General features: G+C 41.0%; 1 protein-coding gene across 3 annotated transcripts in view; it reads left to right on the plus strand.

Annotated features, from left to right (window-relative positions):
- The window catches only part of PTPN14 (protein tyrosine phosphatase non-receptor type 14), a 192,844-nt gene that overhangs the window by 97,311 nt on the left and 74,002 nt on the right, over nucleotides 1-21,531 (plus strand). For all 3 annotated transcript variants that reach the window (XM_081824800.1, XM_081824801.1, XM_081824799.1), the window contains exon 3: nucleotides 1,698-1,867. In XM_081824800.1, the coding sequence (XP_081680926.1) occupies nucleotides 1,698-1,867 (170 nt within the window). The remainder of the gene's footprint in view (nucleotides 1-1,697; nucleotides 1,868-21,531) is intronic.

Below are 21,531 nucleotides of genomic sequence, written 5' to 3' on the forward strand. Positions count from 1 at the left end.
GGGACTCGATCCCAGGACCCTGGGATCATGACCTGAGCTGAAGGCAGTCGCTTAACCAACTGAGCCACCCAGGCGCCCCAGAAAGCTCCATTATTGAAGGAGTTATTAACCTGTGCCGTGCGCATGGTTTAAGACAAGATCTCATTTATGCTTCTCACAGCCTGTGGGCGATGGCTGTAAGCGTCCTCCCCATCTTACAGATGAGAAAGCTTTGACACTCTGGAGGCTCAGCAACTTGTATGGAGCTATTAAGACAGTGAGTGCAAACACTGGGAGATGAACGGACTTCATAGCCTGTTTTCCTTCTGTTCAGCCACATTTCATTTCCTCTACACCACCCATCACACTGGAATAGCTAACAGACTCCCTGAAGTTGGAAAGTGAATGATAGGGTCAGAATTTGCTCAAGCAATTGGTCCAAGCTGATGGAAATAGAACCTTGGCTCTGTTGGTTGGCATTCTGTTGCTCGAGAAATGCATAGATTCCTGCTGTGAACTTGCCCTTTAGAACATCATGGAGCGGTTGGTGAAATCCTTGTTCTCATCTGAAGACACATGCATTTGAAAATATCCTGTAGAGTATGTGGGTCGGTAGCTTTATAAGCAAGGACATGTCTGGTTTTCTAGTGAAGTCAGAGTCAAAACTTTTATTACAGATTTTGGTAGGGCTGTGGCAGGGATTGATCTGTGGTCTCATTGAGGAGACAGCCAGCTGCAGTGGGAACATCGGCACAAGAATGCCTTTGGAAATTAGACATCGCAATGAAAACATTCTTTTGAAGGCAGATTTCCAGGTGTGCTGTAAACCGTTCTGAGCTCTAATTGAAATATAAAAGAATATTTCAAAAGCAGTGATCTATTTTTTGGTGATTGTTGTGCTAATCCTGAAATCCTAGCACGAATTAATGTAAAGACAGGATTGGATGCATAAAAGTACCTGTTTTAATCATTTAGCACGTTGTTCAAAACTAAACTGGTTGAGGCTCCAGGTCTAAGGGTGAAAATCTCACTTTTATCTATCAAATCCCACCATGGTCTGCCAAGAACAGTCACCAGGGGCTTCTGTGGCAGCTGTGAAGACATCCTTCCATTCTCAGAGCTTGATGTGTGGGAGAGATTTGCTGTAGTTCATGTATAATGACGTGGTGGAGGCTGATGTTTTTCAAAGTGGTTCATTAAAACTCAAAATGAGTGAATCAGTTTTCTTTTAAGCCCTGCTACTGCGTGTGGAAATAGTCTACAGTGTGGAAGCCTTCAGCTGGCAGAAGGTTTTGTCCTAGGAGTTGACTAATAAGTTACTTTGCAGCAGGTGCAAGAACTGTGTTTGCCTTTGCCAGCATGTTCCACGTGAGATCCTGAGGCATTCAGAAGGCACAGGAAAGTCAGCCTTGGGAGCGTAGGAAAAAAGCCAACACGGCCCCCACCCTGCACTCACCCCCCTTTACCAAACATAGGTGCATCAGTACCCATGTGGTCAAACAGTAACCATGGGTATGAATCCTGCATCAGATACTCAGTGTAGATTGTGTGCATGTGTTTTCTTTGAGCTTGTCCCAAAGTTAGAAAGTAAAAGCTGGATCCTCGTGTATGAGCTGGAGAACCAAACGTGACATAAGGTGCTGGAGTGTTGTTTTCCTGTGCAGTCGTGGGGTACCCCTTATAAGCATAAACTGATGCTATTTTACCCTTTTATCTAGACGCACTACTTTGGCCTTTGGTTTCTCAGCAAGAGCCAGCAAGCACGATGGGTGGAGCTGGAGAAACCTCTGAAGAAACATCTGGACAAATTTGCTAATGAGCCTCTGCTTTTCTTCGGAGTCATGTTCTATGTGCCAAATGTGTCATGGCTTCAGCAAGAGGCCACAAGGTAGGTGCCTTTTTTTCCCCTGTGTTCCGTATAAGGGTGTGTTAATTGTGGGGCTTCAGATGAAGTCGATGAGCAGGTTGATTGAGGGGTGTGTACGTGTAGGTGTGTGCAGTCGGGGAGAGGGTGGAGCAGTTGGGGATTGTTACGGTTGCTTTGCAGCTTTAGAAATGTGGTTCGAATCCATGGTGCTCATAACCCCGGTCGTTCCCTGTGATGCTGTAAGGTAGCAGTGATCCTGAGGCAGTTGAATATGGTGTCCAGCAGCATAGAAGTATCAGTTGGAGACTGTGGGTAAAATAGATGTGCCAGAATTTAATAAAGAATTAACCACCTCATATTTGTCTGGTCTACTCTTTCCCTTAAAATGCTCCCAAGCAAAATGTAGCATCAGACTTTGGATTTGAGGATTGAGAAGGTAACTAAAGATGGGAGCAGAGTTGAGGAGAATGTCTAGAGGGCGAGAGTTTTACTTGTCCACGGTCACATAAGAAGGGACAGGAAGCCATCGGTAGAGAGGAGACCTCGGATTGGTCCTCCCCTCCTGCTCATTGGCTGTTTTGCCTGGAAGAAACCACCTGCCATCTTTGAAATGGTACTTTTCGCTCATCTGTAAAGTGATGGATTTGCATATGTTTCTCAAGTTCTGCTAAGTCTGCAGTTCCATGAATGAAACACTTGGTGTTGGTTGGTGTTAGTATAGTTCCCTTATTGGTAAGAGTTTTCCATTAAATTATGCAGAGGGGGCATATCTCCTCATCAAATGGTTCTTTCTGGTGATAAAGGGAATTAAATTAACCCTCAGTTTTTCACCTTGTACGTAGATGATGGCATTCAGAGTACCTGGCAAGCGATGCTAGTGACATATCGAGAAGGAAGGAGCAGTGTTGTCCTTGACTATTGCATGTGTAGTTTCTTAGATTTTAAACTTTTAAAACAAGGATGCACTTCAAATTTTTGTATACATTTTACGGTGATAGTTTCCATCTTTTTTTTTTTTTTTTTAATCAAAAACTATTGTTAACTAGGTGGAATTTCTGTCAGCAGAGGCCATGAAATAGCTCACAGCCTGATCCAGAAAACCCGTGTTCGGTCTTCCAGGTGTCATTCATTTGAAGCCCTTGGCTGGATGTCGTGCACCATTTTCAAGTTTGTTCACTTACGCAGGTTCCTTTCCGTGCAAGAAGTTATTAACTCTTCAGAATGGGACAGTTTTCCCTGGCTTCTGAATCCTCATTGAGTACTCTACCACAGGGTACTTAACCTAACAGCATTAGGTTAAGTCCTTGCTGATTCGCAGCTCTCAGACTGTGAAATGCAAGGCAGTGGGTAACAAGGATGAAACACGGACCGTAAATTAATGCCTATCAGGCAAAGTTCAGTCTGTAAAAAAAAACAAAGTGTTGCTACTCTGGACATACTTACTCTGTAAGGTCTATTGTTGAGGAAGAGCAGTTAAAGTAACTGGTGAGGGACTCAGCAGTTGTGCTTTATGAAGCTAAAACAGGTTGATAAAGCTTAGAAAAATGAAGACTTGCAAGAGTGCAGTAGCTTTCCCTGGAAATTTGAAGACTTGTGGGGAGGGGATTTTGTGTTAACTCTGGAGCACAAAATTTGGGCCCATAATAAGTGAAGTGCAAGGAATTGAAAGACTTTGGTTATATGACTCAACTCAGGAACACTGTTTCTAATGATTAAAACTGTAAAAATGTGGAACAAGCAGACTTCTGAAGGGGTGAGTGCCCTGGTTTATAGTGCTGTGGCATTGAGTGGATAGATGGGAGACCACCATATTGGGTTGGGTGTTGGACTAGATGAGTAGTTCTCAGACTGACTAGGGCCTGCTAGATCACAGTTACTGGGAGCATTTACTATAAATGTGATTCTAGGGCTGTAACAGAAGTCTGAATTGGAATGTCTAGGGCTGGGGATTAGGAGACTATATTGTTTAAAATAAACAATATTCTTCAGGTGGTTCTGATATTCATCCAGACTCAGTAATTAACAAATTAGTTAACCTCTAAAGCTCTTTACAATTTTAGATTTTCCAGGCAAGTAGACTTTCATGCCAGGTTATTTGACTGTCAATATTTGCATTCACAAGCTGACACAGAAAGTGTTTAAATCTCAAAAATTGATGTAAGAATTATGATGATAGGGGTTGAGACTGGAGATCAGGAAGGACTTCTTTCGTTTTTCTTTAGAATTTCTTTTTTGCTCAGTTAGTTTGGTTCATTTCATGTGTTTTGGTAAGGAGTGAATGAAGTCTTTTCCAACCCAGGATTTTGAAGCGAACTCTGTTACTGTCCTTTGATCAGAAAAACTAACAAAGAAAATAAAACTTGAAGGACGTTTTTAGACTTAAACACAGAACTAAACTGTATAGATGTAAGACACAACCCTCTCTTTATGGCAAAAGACGTTTAAGTTAGGAGCTAGGTTAGCGTGAGGAGTTGTGGGTTTTTGTTTGTTTGGTTTTTTTTTTCCCCAGCGTTGCAGAAATTTTTGTTGCTCCAAGGAGCCCAAAAACTGGAATGTGCCAAGGGATGTCAGAGCAAGTGAAAGACTAGCTGGGGAGATGAGGAAATAAGAAAGAAAAGTGTTAAGTACAGAAAGGAAAATTGATGGGGAAAGAAAGAGAGAGAGAGAGAATGGCATATACTTGGGAAGTGACCCAGGTGTGATTCATGAGATGTACCCTGGGTTGTGGGCGTATGGACTAGATAAGAGTACAAAGGAGACCTGGTTTGGCCAGAATGCCATTTTAAAATGCTCACGGTTCCTGGGTTTGGTGTTAGAGACCAATAAATGAGCTGAACTCAAGGTGAAGAATGCTACTAATGGTCATTAGGAGCTTTTGGGAATCTGAGCCTTCTTGGGAGGTTTTAGAAGCATCGGGGTCCGAAATGAATACTGAAACCGTCTTCCAGGCAGGGCAGCCAAGGAAGAAGCAGTGGTGTTAGGGCAGGATTCCAGAGGAATGTTTCACAGAAGGCCCCGACAACATTCATTAGGAGCTGGTTAGTGACTAACTCTTCAGCCATTCGCTGTTATCCCAGTTACCAGGCATCTCAGGTGGAGCTGTGCTTTGGCATCTCTGAGCACCTGGGATCTGCCACTCTGACAAAAAACAGTTAGTCTTTGCGATGCCCCGCAGAGTAAGATATTTGCATAGATTAGAAATAGGAATCTGTCTTTGATTGTGGGCAACCCGTTTGGAGGAGGCAGCCATTCAACCATCTGTGCTTAAAAAATAAGCCTTTGTCTGGAGCCAGCCAAACTTCTTTTCACCCAACACATGTTTGCAATGGTTTGGCTACTTCTCTTTGAGAATAAAACAGGTTCTATGGCATTAGTAGGGCCCAGCCATTTCTTCTTTCTGAATAAGGACAGAGTTTCAAATGAGTACTCTAGTTGTTTTGGGGGGTGGGTGTATGTGAACCCACATATATCGAGACACATAGCAGTGGAAGGAACATATATTTAAAAGTTGTGTATCTCGTCTCTTGTCCCCAGACAATCCCACCCTTGAAAACTTGCAGGTTAATAGAATACTAGGAACAACACAACAAAAATTTGAGAATGATGTTGATTGTAAACTATCTCAGAAAGTGATTGGTTTATGAAAATTATCAGGCCCGGCTTTTTGAAATTAGAAAACTGAGAAGCTCTGCTTTTTTTGACATTCATTTTGACATACTGTGTTTCATCTCATCTCCTGGATATGACTTTTGAAAAACAAATCTCTTCATAAGAGAAGGAAATCTGCCAACCAACATACTGTGATTGAGTTGGAGAAGAAATGGACAATTCAGGCCCTACCTTTAGGTGATAATTGAACAAGAAGACAAAAGATATCAAAAGGAGAATACACAAAGGAGTACCCATAGAAGGAAAAAAAAAAATCTCTTGATATTCTTACAGAAGTGTGAAAAAGCTGATACAAAGAACACACTAGTAGACAGATGGAAGATGAGTCATGAAACCATAGGAATTAAAGAGATAAGACCAGGGTTTGTTAACCGTACTCCAAACTGTAAGATGCATTACCTTGGGGCTGTGAAAATGTCAGTTTTCCCACTCTGGTTAAAATGACTCAAGGGATGGGACCGCCATAATTTTTTCCACGTTGCTTTGCTTCTTCTGTTCCTTTTTGCCAGCTACTCTGTTCAGCAAAGGGACTCCTGCTAGCGATTCCTCTTTCCCCATTATGTTCTCCTCCTGACTCAAAGGAAAGATTTTTGTAATGTGTTTTAATGATTTGCATAGCAACGGGCTCAGTATAAACACAGGGTTTTCAGATTTTTCTGGACACAGAAAGAAAAAAGATGGTTGGTGAGAGGTGGAGAAATCCTCCGTCAAACAGAAGGATACTTTATAATAGCAAGGGAAAGCCAGAAAGCTGGCCGAGGTTACTGCTTCTAGTTAAGAGTTGGGGTTTTTCCAAGTCTTCCTCCAGTGAGGAAGTTCCTCCTTAGTTTTTTCAGTACTAAAGAGAACACTTCGAAGAGACTAAATTTTTTTCAGGGTGAATTTAGGTTTCAAAGTGTTAGTTACTGACCGTATGCCACAGTTTCTAAAATTTTTAATTCTCGGATGTTTTCCTCCTACCAAAACACGTTTGTCTTTGCATCACTCCGTGGTGAATGGTACGTTTGCTCGGTGCCAAGGAGCTTCTGCTTGTCCTAATGAAGTCCAATAGCCTTTCCGTCTTGTCCAGGACAGGTCTGTAGCCTGCCCGTTCAGGTGGGGCTCTCTGCCCTCCTAGTGGCGAGAACTGTGCAGAAGCAAAGCCCTCGCTCTAGCCAGCACAGTCACTCCCCTTGCCAGGGACAGTCTTAGCACATCTGGTGCATCTGGCGGCCACTCCAGGGCGGTGGGCCCTGTTCCAAGCTCCCTCTGTCAAGTGGGTGCTTCCTCTATGTTTTCTGCACTTCGGCCTTCGTGGGGCTCCCTCCTTTTTAGGCTCACGGGTTCTTCTGTCTGTCTTCCACCTTCTCTCAAGTACTGGATGATGAGGCTGAATTCTAGCCTGTGAGGTGCACCTGCCAGTTATTATCAGAAGGACTTAAAAAGAACTTCATCTCTGCTTGGGCCCGTATAGTGTTCTATGTTAAATGAAGTTCCTGTCTGGGAAGAACTTATGGACAGGGTGTCATTTCACTAACTGGGAATAAACGCCCACATTGAAAACCGCACCATTGAGGTCTCATCAAGAGCGTAAGTGCATTTTTTCGTGATGGTGAGTGACAAGGGAGTTAAGTTATTACGTGTGTAGACTCTGATGGGAGCTCTTTTCCTCCAGTTACGTATTTGGGCCTATGGCATGTTGATGGCAAAGCCAGATTAGATGAATCCTTATATCCCTTTGAAGGCCAGAATGGTGTTTTGGTTTTTTTTTGTTGTTGTTGTTTTCTGTTTTGTTTTTAACTAGGTTTCAGGAAGTAGTTCCAGTGACCCTTACAAAAGCTCTCTTCCTCTCTCCTTTCTCGTAAATACCGATGCAATGTGCTTGAGTGCGATTGTAAACAAGTCAGCGTTCAACCACTGTTTAAAGTGTCTCTTTTAAAAGCTCTAATTATGGTAATGTTTCCATTTCCTTTTACAACACCATTTATTTTGTTTCTCTGGTTCTTTGAGTTCTTTTATTATTTTGAAATGTCATTTTAATGGCTATTTAAAGTTTACCCGTGGGCTGGGAAATAGGGACTCCCTTCAACTCAGACTTAAAAGATTCAGCATGAGTCCCCCGTAGATAATATAATTGGCTGAGAATGGCAGCTCTTCTTCCTGGCCCACTCCAGCTGGTGAATGGGAACTTGTTTTCTCTCTCTTTCTCTCTCTCTCTCTGTTGATGGCTGAGAACGGAGTTGTTTCTGCCAGATATTTTAGATATTATAAGATGCCCTTGCTACTACTCTCCTAGGATTTAACCTTAAACATTATTCTGAGTGGGTGATGTATTGAGGAGAGGAGAGGACAATGTTTAGGAAGAGCAGAGCAGTCTCCAAGGGAAGAACTGCTCCCCAAACGAGGATTAGTTGATGAAAATGTTAGCTTCCATTTGCATTATTTTGCATTTCAGCCGTTATTGGGCACCTCTTCTGTGTCAGGCATTTTGCTAGCCAGGCAGAGTGTAAGAACGGACAGATCTTCATAATCCCCCTCTTTGCAAAGAGCTGTGTCTCCAAGCAGTTATTTCATTTCCATGTATGTGATTTATTGCTGTTTGAGTTTGCCCTGAAAGCTTACACTGCTGACCCTACTTCCTGGGGAAGGCTTTCCCACTGTTCTGGAGGAACCCCGAGAGCCTGGCAAGTGTCTTGCACAGTCAGGCCTCATGGGCCTGGGACCTGGGCAGTTAGTTGCCCAGCTCTGAGCTCAGAAAGCCCTGCACTTGGTTTCATGCTCTGCTGTGGCCCTCTTAAGATTCTTAATAATTTTGGAACCATGGATCCTGCATTTTTGTTTTTCACTAGACTCTCTGAATTATGTTGCCAGTCCTCCCCCCGGAGAGCCTCCTTACTTCCATCTCTGTTCATTCTCTTCTTCTTGTTTTGATGTTGCCTTAGAATTTGCTCTCAGTTATGGGTGGATCTGAGTCTACTGTTATGGGCGTGATCAAAGAGAAAAAGCAAAAAATAAAACAAAACAAAAAACCTGCTATGGAACAAAAATAAAATTTTTGCTGTCTATGCAAATATGAAAATAAAAACGTGGCCCTGGTAACCATTTCAGCTCCTGGACCTGACTCACGGGAAAATCCTGCGCAGTCAGGGAGCTGTTATAAAATCAATTTAATTTCCTTTAGGGAAGCTGATTGATTGGCGTATCTCATTCCTCAACTAGGATTTCTTCATATTTTACTGTGAAGATGACTCTGCAAAGTTTATATGTTTCTTAATTAAATCAAGGGTACACCTTGGCCCCCTACTTGATTGTTGGAGTCTTCGCAATGCATGGGGCGGCTTCCTGTCCCACTCCCTAACCCCCCTGCTCCAGGAAAAAGATACAGTTTGCAAGACCTGCAGGGAGGTTGTTAGCTATTTAGGCAACCTACTACCATTAGAACAACAAAGTATAGACAAAGTGAAGTTAACCCTCAAACATAATCTGTGTGGTTTTTTTATTCTTTCCCTTTAAGGGAGAGAAAACAAATAGTGATAAAAATTCAGTATATTTTAGTAATATCACTTGACATTATTCATTGTAGGTGTCCTATAATGCATGGAAAAATGAGAATTTCTTTCTTTCTTTCTTTCTTTTTTTTAAGATTTGAGAGAGAGAGAACACCAGCGGGGGGGGGGCGGTTGGAGGAGAGCAGAGGGAGAGGGAGAAGCAGTCTCAGGGTTCAACGCCAGGACCCCGGGATCATGACCTGAACCTGAAGGCAGACACTTAACTGACTGAGCCACCCAGGTGCCCCGAAAAATGAGATTTTCAAAAGGAAATACATCAGTGTCATTCATATTTCAAAAGAAGCTGTGACGTCTCATTTTTACCATTTGTAAAGCAAGGTATACTTATGTATGTCTTAATCATGAGTAAAGCAGAGTTTCCCCAAAACAGGTGAAGTAGTATACCTCAAAAAGCCTTTGCTTTTAAAGTGTTGAAATAATCTCATTTGTAATCCTATGGTTAAGGTGTGTTTACCGGTATTTGATGATCTATCCTGAACTTTTCAAAAGCAAACAAATAACGGGTTCCTAATAAGCCATTTTGAAAATAACCTAATTTCTTTTTTTTTTTTTTAAAGATTTTATTTATTTATTTCAGAGAGAGAGAATGAGAGAGAGCACATGAGAGGGGGGAGGGTCAGAGGGAGAAGCAGACTCCCCGCCGAGCAGGGAGCCCGATGCGGGACTCGATCCCGGGACTCCAGGATCATGACCTGAGCTGAAGGCAGTCGCTTAACCAACTGAGCCACCAGGCGCCCCGAAAATAACCTAATTTCTTAAGCAAGGGTAATATTAGCGGTCTTTGTGTATTTCTTGCTTTCCAAAGATAAATTTATTCATTTGTTCATTCACTCAGTCGTTGATTCCAAATAGTTCTTTATCAGAGTTACATTGCAGAACACTGAGAGATTCCACAATCGACCCAGGGAATATTAAAGATTTAGAATAGAGCATGGACTCAAATTTTAGCATATTCTTTTTTTTTTTTTTTTTTTTTCAAAAGCTGAGTAGAACCTGAAGATCCCACACAGCAGTGTTTACCTTTAGCTGAGGGGTGGAAATGGGAAAACAAACAGAAGCTATGGGAAGAGGTGTGTGGTCATGTCAGAGCATGCCAGCTATGCTTTATGAATTTTTTAAAGACATCCACTTCCTTATGAAGGATTCTTAGGATTTGTAGGGGTATCATTATAATGGGTGGGATTGCCAGTGGTGTGTTAGTTTCAAATGGGCTTTTGAAAATCTTGGGAGGAGAGGGAAACGGGGAGTAAAGGTTTTAGAATCCTTTGCTCTACCTTTTTCCTGGACTCTCAGGGCTGGGACCTTAGGTTGGGGTTGAATGGGTGTGGAAAGGGGGGGGGAAGTCACAGATGTCATGTTTTCAACATCATGGAGAACCACAGTGCCTGAGCAGCAGCAGGATCTGGAAAGCACAGAATCCTTCGTTGTGCCTTATGGTAGTAGCGCTCTTGTCTGACCCCATACCAGACTTCCAGACCTCCTCTGTGGGGTTCTCTGCAAGAATCTGGTTTGCATTCCATCACCTGATATAATTTAATAACAGTAATAATGACACTGGCCAGCATTTATGTGCTAGGTGCTGCGCTAAGTATCTTCAACGATTATCTTTTTTAGTCCTCCCCAGAACCTATGAATGGGCACTGTTATTATCCTCTGATAAAGGATTGTTTTTCTAACACAGGTTTTATTACTAATAAGTAGAGATTTCATCCATCAAATAAATTGAATCTTTTATGTTACGTTGCCAGCGAAATACATCTGTCCATATGTCCCCATACTCCCCAGCGTAACAGGGGGGTTTAATTTTTGCTGAAGTATCAAAAAAGAAATCCAGACAGCTAACATTCCTGTGAGGTGACAGGTGGTAAACTGGTGCCATGAGGGTGGATTCTGGTCTCCCAGTAGGTTTTGTTTCACCTGGACATTTTTTAAAAAAAATTTTTTTAAAAAAATTGAATTTGGATGCCTTACGTATAGGCGTATGCTCTGCAGTTTGTCCCACTTCTCACCCTGCCCATAGTGTTAGAGTGGACAACATTTACTCCTTCCTGTGACCTGACTGGTCCTGTAGGCATTTAGACTGTGGCCCCTGTCCGTATAACTTGAAGGACTTCTTGGTACTTGGGTCAACCCATACCTTTTCATTGGCCCAGTCGGTTTTAATGCCACTCGGCATCTAACTGTCTTAACACTTTGGCTACCTACTGGAGACTGTAGCTGGATATGGGAGGATCATTTCCCTTAAGCCCTCATTTGAAAACTTTGTTTCTGTGTAAGATCACTCCAGGGTGCTAGATTACATGGCCCTGTACTTTCAGTTATGGAGATGTAGCTCAGATTTTCCAGATTTCCTCTCCCTATTGCTTTCAGCATCTGCCTCATTCATAAATGGTTCCATCCAGAAGAAAGGTACCAAATGTTCTTTGGCCAAAAGAGAAAAAGTCACCAAAATCATAAGTAAACGTGGTCTATTTGAGAAAGTATAGTTCGCCTTCTATCAAGGCAGATCAAGCTTTACTAGAATCATAGTTTATATCTAAGTACAGAACATCACACATTACAGAGACCAGTTGCTTCATTTTACATATGAAGAAGCAGAACCAAGGAAGTAAGGGGACTTTGCCTATTGTCACACTTTGCCCATTGACAGAGCCTGACTCTTCCTGAGGTGCTGGGATGGGTTTAGGTGAACCAAGCAGGCAGACATGGCAGAGCCCATAGATAGGATTTGTTTAAACTTCCAGAGACCCTTGCCCATCTTCCCCTCCCTTGCCCTGAGACAGCTAAGACACACTGGAACTGGAAGAGATGAGTTTTGTCCAAGGGAAGGAAGTAGTTCAGACAGAAGAAACAAAAGAGTAGAGGAAAACAGGCACTTCTTTGAATGGAGTCATTTAAATAGTGAGCATTATGTAGAGATTGGAACTAAGATGGGTTTTATTTAATGTTTTTATCAGTCATCTGCAGCCCTGGGCACAGAGCGAAAGTGCCAAGCTTTCAGATGACACTAAGCCCTTTAGAAGAGTGGAAAATTGAGACATTGGAAATAAACAGTAGAAAGGTGTCAGCCGGCGTCAAGTTACCAGGTGCAACTAAGAAATAAGGATCCTCCTTTCTGGTGCAGTTTGGGAAAGCAAGCGGGGCAAGAGTCCTCGTGGGGGGACATGTTGCAACATGTTTCATTTTACCCCAGCCGAACTCTCTTTCAAGGTCAGCCCGTCAATCTTAGCCTGCAGCTGGGGAGAGAGAGTAGACGGTTTGCCAGCATAAAAATGTTTCCTGCCAGCATAAAAATGTGTTACTGTTATTCAGAGCAAAGCCCAGCAAATTTTACCTAAGTTGAACTAAAAGGAAGTCAGACACATGATACTTTAATAGAAACTCATGGAGATAAAGCAATGTTAGAAACACATGTTTTTTTGACCAGGACAGATGTTTTGCAGGAGGTAGTCAAGACATTTATGATGATAACTAAAGCAAGAAACCCATAGATCTAAGGAAAACTGGAAAAGTTAAGTAATTTGAATCCTCAAAATAAATGACCAACTGTGGATCCTGATGGAAAAATTTGAAGGCAGGTTATGTATCTGCCAGACTATGTAGTATATTTGGAGTGATTGATGGAATCAGCAAAGAACTGGTATTTGGTCTAATCTTCAAAAAAAAAAAAAAAGCTGGGAATAATATGTCATTCAAAAACAAAACAACTTGAGTAGCAGCACAGACCTGAAGTCAGAAGACCTGACTGTCAGGTATTTGTTTCTTGGCCAGGCTCTGTAAACTCCCCAAAACTCACCTTCTCTGTTTATAGTCAATCAGGAGATGATATTAGCACAGCTCCAGAAAACGCCTATCAGTGCATTCAGTACATAGTAGGCATCCAAATAATGTTTGTTTTTTAAATGAAAAAGATCTGTTAGAAGGTAGTGACAACTTGCTGCATCCCTCAGGAAGCTGTGCGGGTAGGTTATCAGTCACCTGGACGAATCAATCCTGGCCCACACCACCTGGAAACACAGCGAGGCGCATTCTGGGAAATGTAGTTCAGCGTAGCCAAGTCGAGACATTACGGTGCCACCATGGGGCTTAGTACATAATTCATGATCAGCAGAGTCCAAATCACTGTTCAACGCTATTGAATCCACAGTTGGTACTTCTGACTCATGAGTTCCGGAAAACAAAATTAATCTCAAAAGGTAAAGGTTTTAATGTGGTTGAAGATAACTTCAAATTTGTCCCATATTCTCTTGGACACTTCCCAAAGGCAGAGTTGCAAAGACTCATTTAAACAAAAACTGTATTGTTATCATAAATACATATTTCCCAAGGAGGTTCTCCATCCTCACCCCTCTGCCACGAGAGGGAGCAGATCTAATCCAGAGGGCCCAGGCTGGTGCTGCTCGCTGTGCTGAGGTTATCAGATGAGCGTGAGGAAAGAGGATAAGGCAGGCCTGGCCTCACAGCTTCACAGATGGTCAGAGCAGCTGCTCAGGGTCTTGAAGCCAGGTTGGCTGCAGCAGGAGGGACCAGGCTGACCTGATGCTAATCTTGCAGTACTTGTAACTTGAAGAGGGTGTAGTCTGAAGAAGATAAACAGATTCCAGTTAAAGATTATTTAAGGAGATGATAGACTCTTGGTAAGTGATGATTATTTTTTTAAAAAACAAAGCAAAACAGAGAAATTGGGAGCCCATTGACTCTTGAAATGTGGTCCTTAGCAGAATTGCCCTTTGGCATTCTTTAAAAATGCAGATTGCTGTACACCGCTCCCGACTTCCAGAATCTGTTTTTATTTAGTGCCACAGGTGATTTTTATACTTATTTGAGTTCGGTTAAATGGAACACAGCTATACCTTGATGTTCTTTCAGCAGTCGCTGGTGTTTTATGTTAGTATATCGATGTTAGAAACAGGGTGGGTTTCAAGGAACTGGGAAAAAATGAAAGAGTTGCAAAGTCCGGAACATCTGGTTTAGGCTGAGGAATTTGGAGGATGGATGGTGTGGGCTTAGTTGCAGAATAACTATGGGCATCTTCATGGGACCCTGGAGTATACAGAACGAGAACCCAAGGTTCTGCAGGAATTTTGGTCAGTTTGTATTTCCTCTACTTTGAAATGTAACAATTTAACCTTTTAATTAAACTTTGATAATGCATAATGGATTATACATAATATAATGTATGGTTTACATTATAGGGGCAATACTGTGCAAGAATTTAGTGTTCTGTGCATCCGTAATAAAAGCAGTAATAACTGGCCTGAATTATACTACATTAGTACTCTAGGACCTTAAATGAGAAATTTTCCACTATTTCCTCAGACTTAGACATTGTAGGCTTAATTTTAATTTAAGAAAATGAGAATTTTTCAAAATTGAGAATTCTGTTCATGGATTTCTCTGGTTTGTTGATTTCTGTTGCATTTAAGTAAATAAAAGATGAAACAATAGGTAAACTGAGAAACAGGAATAAGATCATTTCAGACAAGTAAAAGTCTAAAGTTGTGAAAACATTAAAGTTTCTTTTCATGATCAGTTTTTTAAAAATATATATTGTTTTTCTAGACTGGTTCATTGAATCCTTGATTCCAAATACCAGTGGAAAAGCACAATATATTTAAGTTAAAAAAAAAAACTTTTTTTAATAAAAAGGCTCCGTTTCTGATAGGATTTATCTTAATTTTCCAAACAAATTTTTGTTTACTATACATAGATTTTGTGTTGCTTTATGCACACGCACCCCCCCCATGATTTTGTGATGTGCTCCTTCTTGTTATGAGTAGTGAATGTGTTATCCTGAGAGCTAATATTCTGATAGTCTTTCACAAAAAAATTCCACGTTTATTTTTTTAAAAAGGCTTGGAAATATTTTATCCACAGGAAGTTAGCAAATATCAGAGATAGGAAAATTGTATTCTTTATATGTGGTTCGTGTTCAGAAGAGTGTCACAAATTATTTAGCCATTATTCTCCCAAAGTAGGCATTTTTCCTTTCTCATTTAATGTGATTATTTGCTAATTTATAATATTGTATAATTACAACTACAATTAGAAATGCATTTAGAGCTTTAAACATCTATAGGAGAAGAATGTTGAACTGAATTACAGAGATTCTTATCCATTGCTCTGTGATACTTGCATTTTACCTGAAAGCACATACACAAAACAAATCTAAAACATTTTACTCCTCCTTACCCTTGACTCAATATATAAATAATTGCATTAGAGAGCATTCAAATAGAAGAGAGAATCAATCTAGCTTTTTGACCATGAGGAATGAAATATATATATTTAATTGTCTAGAGTAGTGTTTGCTGATATGATGAAGGAGGCTCATTTGGGCATTGTACAGATTCTCCTCTTATGGTTTTCATTTAAGAAACACAGAATTTTGTAATGATAAAGGACATTACAAATCATCCAGTCTGACTCCTTCTTATGAAACCAGCCTGATCAGAGCCAGCCCGAGCATTTGCTTCCAGAGTGGTGCCCCATGCACGTATCCTGTGCTCAACACAGTCCACCAGCTGTTGCCTGCCTCCCACCTCCGGCTGAATCCAAGGTCTGGGTGTCTTGCTGTTTTCAAGAAAGTCAGTCCTTCTGCCTTTTTTCTTGATTCTCAATGCTTTACTCAGGCTTACTCCAATTTCCCATAATTTTCAAATATCTTTAATATCTGTTTCTCCTAGATTCCTTGCCTTCTGTTTTACCCATGTTTTTTTCTCTATCTTAAATATTAACCACAAAATATTTATACTTGTGTATATTTATACACCTTTATACGTCCTAATTACTACTGAATATCTCTCTTTGGATATCTGATTTTTGGCTTCTTTTCTATGTATTACCTGCTGCCTCCGTCATTTTTTATCTGTTCCTTTTGAGTCCTTGAAAAATTACGTTATCAATTTTGCTCACATTGACCTCTTTTACCAAAGGACACTCCCACCTCTGAACCAGTGGCCTTTTCTTACTTCTGTTCTCTTCACTCACAGACAGCACTAGACAGGAAGAGCCCACTCCTTGAAATCCTCCTGCTCCTTGGTTTTTGGTGCCTTTTACCTCATCCAGTCTTGGACCTACTTCTTTTCAGCTTCTGATCCCCAATTTGCCAGAACTCTACGCTTCTAAGTATTTTTCTCTTTATATATGATCTGCAGTAGACCTTAGTCATCTTCAGCCTTTAGAAGTAGTTTCTGACAGATGGGTCTTCATTTGGTATCACCCACATCTTATTGATTTCCTGCTGGCAGGACAGTCTTCCATTCATTCATTCATTCATTCATTCATATTTTGAATATCTACTGTGTACAGGTCACCAGAAGTATACAGAAAATACTACTCTTTTCTACAGGAGCATGCATTCATGTGAGCCCCTCTGCTTTGTGTTGCATTCTTGCTTCAGGCTCTTTGGGTGATGATGACCGCTACCCTTTGTCGATCATCTCTACACAGGACACTTTGTTCACTCTATCTCAACCAATCCTCATAGGAACCAGGAAGATAGAGGCTGATGAACTATTTTCCTCCTCTTACTTTCTCTTGACCTCAAATTGTTCCCTAAATACCCCATTTTTCTCTAAATGACTCTGTGATACTTTTGCTGTCACAAACTGAAGATTAGAAGTCACCTGGGTGCTTCTTCTTATATCATTTGTTACACTGGGCCTGACCATTCCTCCAAGCTCTGGTTAGACATTTCTCTTGACGTCATGTTGTCACCTTCTTTACCAAGAGTCATTTTGTAGATAAACTGTTGAAGTTGAATATACAGATAGGTGCAGAAATCAAAGTGTACAGCTCAGTGGATCTATGCAACATGACTACACCTCTGTAACCAGTCCCTAGATCAAGAATTGAAACATCAGCAGCACCCCAGAATCGAAGCTTCATGTTCCCTCTCAACCTCTGTCCCCCGAGAGTAACCACTATCCTGACTTCTAACAACATAAGTTGGTTTTGCTTTGATTGTTTTTAAGGTGGGATAATATAGCATGTTCTCTTTGGTGTCTTCTTTGACCAAAATTTTTTGAGAGTCATCTGTATTGTATGCAGTTAGAGATTGGTCATTTTCAATGCTGCATAATATTCCAGCACAAGAATATACTGTATTTAAAAAAATTGAAGTGTTACCGATGTACAGTATTCTGTTAGTTTCAGGTGTACATCATAGTGATTTTAATATTTTTATACATTGTGAAATGTTCCCCATGATAAGTCTAGTTACCGTCTGTCACCATACAAAGTTATTACAATATTATTGATTGTGTTTCCTGTGCTGTATGTTACATCCCCATGACTTATTTATTTTATAACCAGAAGTTTGTACACTACATTTTACTCATCCTGCTGTTGAAGGACAATTGGATTGTTTCCACTTTGGAGCTATTATGAACTGTGCTGCTATTTACATTTCTAGTACGTGTATTAAGGGCATCCTAGTACACGTCCTATGGTTCTTGCACGTGGCTTCAGTGCCTGTACTCATTTCTGCTGAGTATGTATACACAAGTTTTACCCAACAGAAGTTCTCCAAAATTTTTATTACTACCAGCAAAATAAAAAGCACATTTTTAAGGCTGAAAAATTTTAGATACTTGACCTTGCGGTCTTTTTACTTCCTATATTGAATTCATCATTCATTAAATATTTATTGAGTGCCTACTATGTTTGAGGCCCTTAGGCTACATCCGTAAACATAAAAGCAAGTACTCTGGCACTTAGTTGCAGATCAATAGGATTATTGATCTTTCGTAATAGTAGCAATAATGACGACAGCTAAGATGTATTGAGTACTTTGTGGCAGGGCACAATTCTAAACTGTATGTGTGAAGTCATTTAGTTCTTACAACTTTTAGAGTTAGCAGTATTATTATTCTAATTATACAGAATAGGAAAGAAACTAGGGCACAGAGAGGTTGTATAACTTACCCAACATCGCAATATGAGTAAGTGACAGAGCTGTGATTTGAACCTACACAGCGCAGCCCCAGATTCCATATGTTTCCTACTATCTATACATATCTCATTTAAATCTGTTCCAGCCTACGCTGCCCCTACCATATGTTTTCTTACTTCTGGCCTGAAATACAATGAAGTGGGGAAGAGCATAGGCTTTTGAATCGAGTAGGCTTGGATTTGGATCCTGGCTCCGTTGCTTTCTCTCTGCCCTCGGGTGAGTTACTGGTCTTCCAAGAATCGGTTTTTGCATGAACAGAAGGATCCTTGAGGATTGAACTGGTTGGTGATTGGAAAAGCAGGCTCTGTACTGCCTGAGCACCATTCCCATTATTATTTGGCCTCTTGTGTCTCTGCAGTCCATCTGTTAATGTGGTGTGCGCACCAGGGGTACCTGGGTGGCTCAGTCGGTTAAGCATCCGACTCTTGGTTTCAGCTCAGGTCATGATTTCAGCGTCATGGGACTGAGTCCCCCTCATCAGGGTCCGTGCTCAGCAGGGAGTCTGCTTGAGGATTCTTTCTCTCCCTCTGCCCCTCCCCCTGCTCATGCACACACACTCTCTCTTTCTCTAAAATAAAAAAATAAATCTTTAAAAAAATACAGTGTGCCCACCGACTCTAAGCATCCTTCTTAAAGGCTGTTTTCATAATTTCCTTTTTTTATCAAAAATGTTTAATGACTTACCATCGCCTGGCAGGTAAAGACAAACATACAAAGGCATTGGAAGCGTTGCAAGTCTACATCCTCCTTATTGCCCTCTACTTCTTCCACAAACCCTTACTTCTCTGACTGATCAGTATTCGACACCCTGGGCTTCTCTTTCCTCGGGTCTTTGCCAGTCACTGAGGTATCTCCCTTTTCCTTTTACCTTTTGTTTGGGAAGCCTCCTCTGCCTTCTGGACTCATCTCTGGGCATTCATTCCACCCATGTATTATTTTCTATGTATAAAGCACTCTGTAAAATGCACAGTGGCACACGATGCTACTCCTGTCCTGAATGGGTTTTCCACTCTATTAGGGAAGATTCAGATGGTCACATAAATATACCTACTACTACAGGGTAGTATATGATAGGTACCTACTGGGGGTATCCTTCGTGGGCGGAGTGGTGAGGGGAAACTTTGGCAAGGTATCTTAGGGTTTTCCAGAGAAACAGATCCAACAGGATAACAATATCTATAATATATGTACACACACAGAGATTGATTTATTTTAAGGAATCGACTCACACGATTATGGAAGCTGGCAAGTCTAAAATCCGCAAGGTAGTTCTGCAGCGCAGAGACCCGGAGACCCCGGGAGGCATTTCAGGTTGAGTCCAAAGGTAGAGGTCTGTTGGCAGAATTCCCTCTTCTTTGGGGAAGGTCAGTCTTTTTCTTAATGTCTTCAACTGACTGGATGGGGCCCACCCATGTTATGGGGAGTCACCTGCTTTATTTAGTCTACCGATTTAAATGTTGATCTTATCTAAAAATTACCTTCACAGACACATCTAGAATAATCTTTGACCACACATCTGGGTAGTATGGTCCTAGTCAAGTTGACACAGAAAATTAGCCATCACAGGAAATGTCTGTTGAACTGGGCTTTGAAGAAGACATTGGATTGTGCTAAGTGAATCAAGACTACTGGAAGGGAAGACAAGCCAGGCGAGGTCTGTAAGCCTGTTTTCTCCCCAACATACCCAAAGGGTAAGATAATCCCCACCAGTAGCCGGGGCTCACTGATGGGTGAAGGTGGGAGGTGTAAAGGGAGAACATTCTGAGAAGAGGAAAATTGCAGTGTAAGCACCTCATGGGTGTTGTAGAATGTGGTGGGAAGGGGCCAAGTGTAGCAGACAGAGCCCTGGATTTATATTTTGGCTCCACTCCTTCACTCCTTGCATAACTGTGTACAAGCTGACTACCATCCATGAGCCTGTTTTCGTATGTATAAAATAGAGATGATGAAGTTTATTCCTCTCTTCTGCCAACAGAGACATATCTGCTTGTCCAATTATATTGAATCAATGTGGTTTCAGCAAGAAATAAGAGAGGACTAGGGGACAGCAATTTTGCATTGCTTTTGGTGCCCCTGTTAACTTGGGGAAACCAGTTAGCTTCTCTGTTATCTCCCTAATCTGTTAAATACCTCCTTTACCACAGCAGAATTTGAAAATTTCTTTCTTACAGAAATAATTAAATCACTTTGCATAAGGTTTTGATTTCTTGGAAAAAAGAATTTTTTGAAGGACAAGACTTTCCTGTTACTATTGGGTCATATATTCCTGGTATGAAGTCTTGTTCTGTGTCTTGGAACTAAATTATGTAATTTCTTCTTTAGAGTTTTAAATTGGTGATTCATTAAGGAAAAATAATTACCTTCTACATCTGGAGTACCCAATATTTTCATTATGAAGTGACCACTCTTCTTTTTACTTTCTCTCCTGATTATAAAACCCTATGTTTTGAGATTATTTATTTGAGAGAGAGAGAGAGAGAGGGGAGGGAAGAGGGAAAGAGAGAATCCTGAAGCAGACTCCCTGCTGAGCATGGAGCCCGATGTGGGGCTCAATCTCACGACCGCAAGATCATGACTTGAGCCAAAACCAAGAGTCGGCCGCTTAAACCAACTGAGCCACCCAGGTGCCCCAAAACCCTGTTTTAAAAAGTTATCTACCATTAGTACTTTCGGTAAGTATTTTATTATTAAATATTACATATTTATCCTTAACATGGAATAATTAATATAATTTACCACAATTTTGCATAATCAATATTTTAGTTAACTTGGACAGCCGTTTTGGACAGTGTACCAAACACTGTGGCATTTTCATTCACTCATTCATGTATGTGTGTATACATTCAATAAGTATTCACTGAGCATCTGTTGTACGTTAGGAATCTTCCAGGTACTAGAGATACGGCCGTGAATAAAATAGACAAAATCCCTGCCCTCATGAAGGTCACATTTTTGAAATATTTATAGTAGCTTATGAGTGGCTTCTTTCATTTTTATAAAACTCTGGTTGGGAATTATAAGAGCATATGGTACCCTAGTTACCAGAATCATTACAATTAGATACTGAACTATATTCTCTAAAGAGCGTGAAACAGTGTTGTTCAGTTCCCAGATAATGGTTTACTTTCATGTGCTAATTATGACAGGTCCCTGCCATAGAGAAGGTGATAAACATATAGGAGAGTTTATATAAACACTTATAAATGAAGATGTTTTCCTTTTATATGCTCTTTTTTTTTTTAAGGTTTTATTTATTTGAGAGAGAGAGCATGTGAACAGGGGGAGGAGCAGAGGGAGAAGCAGACTCCCTGCTGAGTACAGAGCCCGACTGGACTCGGGGCTGGATCCCAGGACCCTGAGATCATGTCCTGAGCCAAAACCTTAACCTGACATTTAACCGACTGAGCCACCCAGGCACCCCTTCCTTTGTATATGCTTTTGATCAAATTCCACTTTTAGACTTAACCTTAAATCTATGATCATGACTTAGAAAAGCAGTCTGTCGATAAGCA

This window comes from Leptonychotes weddellii, chromosome 6 (assembly GCF_054177405.1).
Source record: "Leptonychotes weddellii isolate Sample4059 chromosome 6, ASM5417740v2, whole genome shotgun sequence".
NCBI classification, from domain to species: domain Eukaryota; kingdom Metazoa; phylum Chordata; class Mammalia; order Carnivora; family Phocidae; genus Leptonychotes; species Leptonychotes weddellii.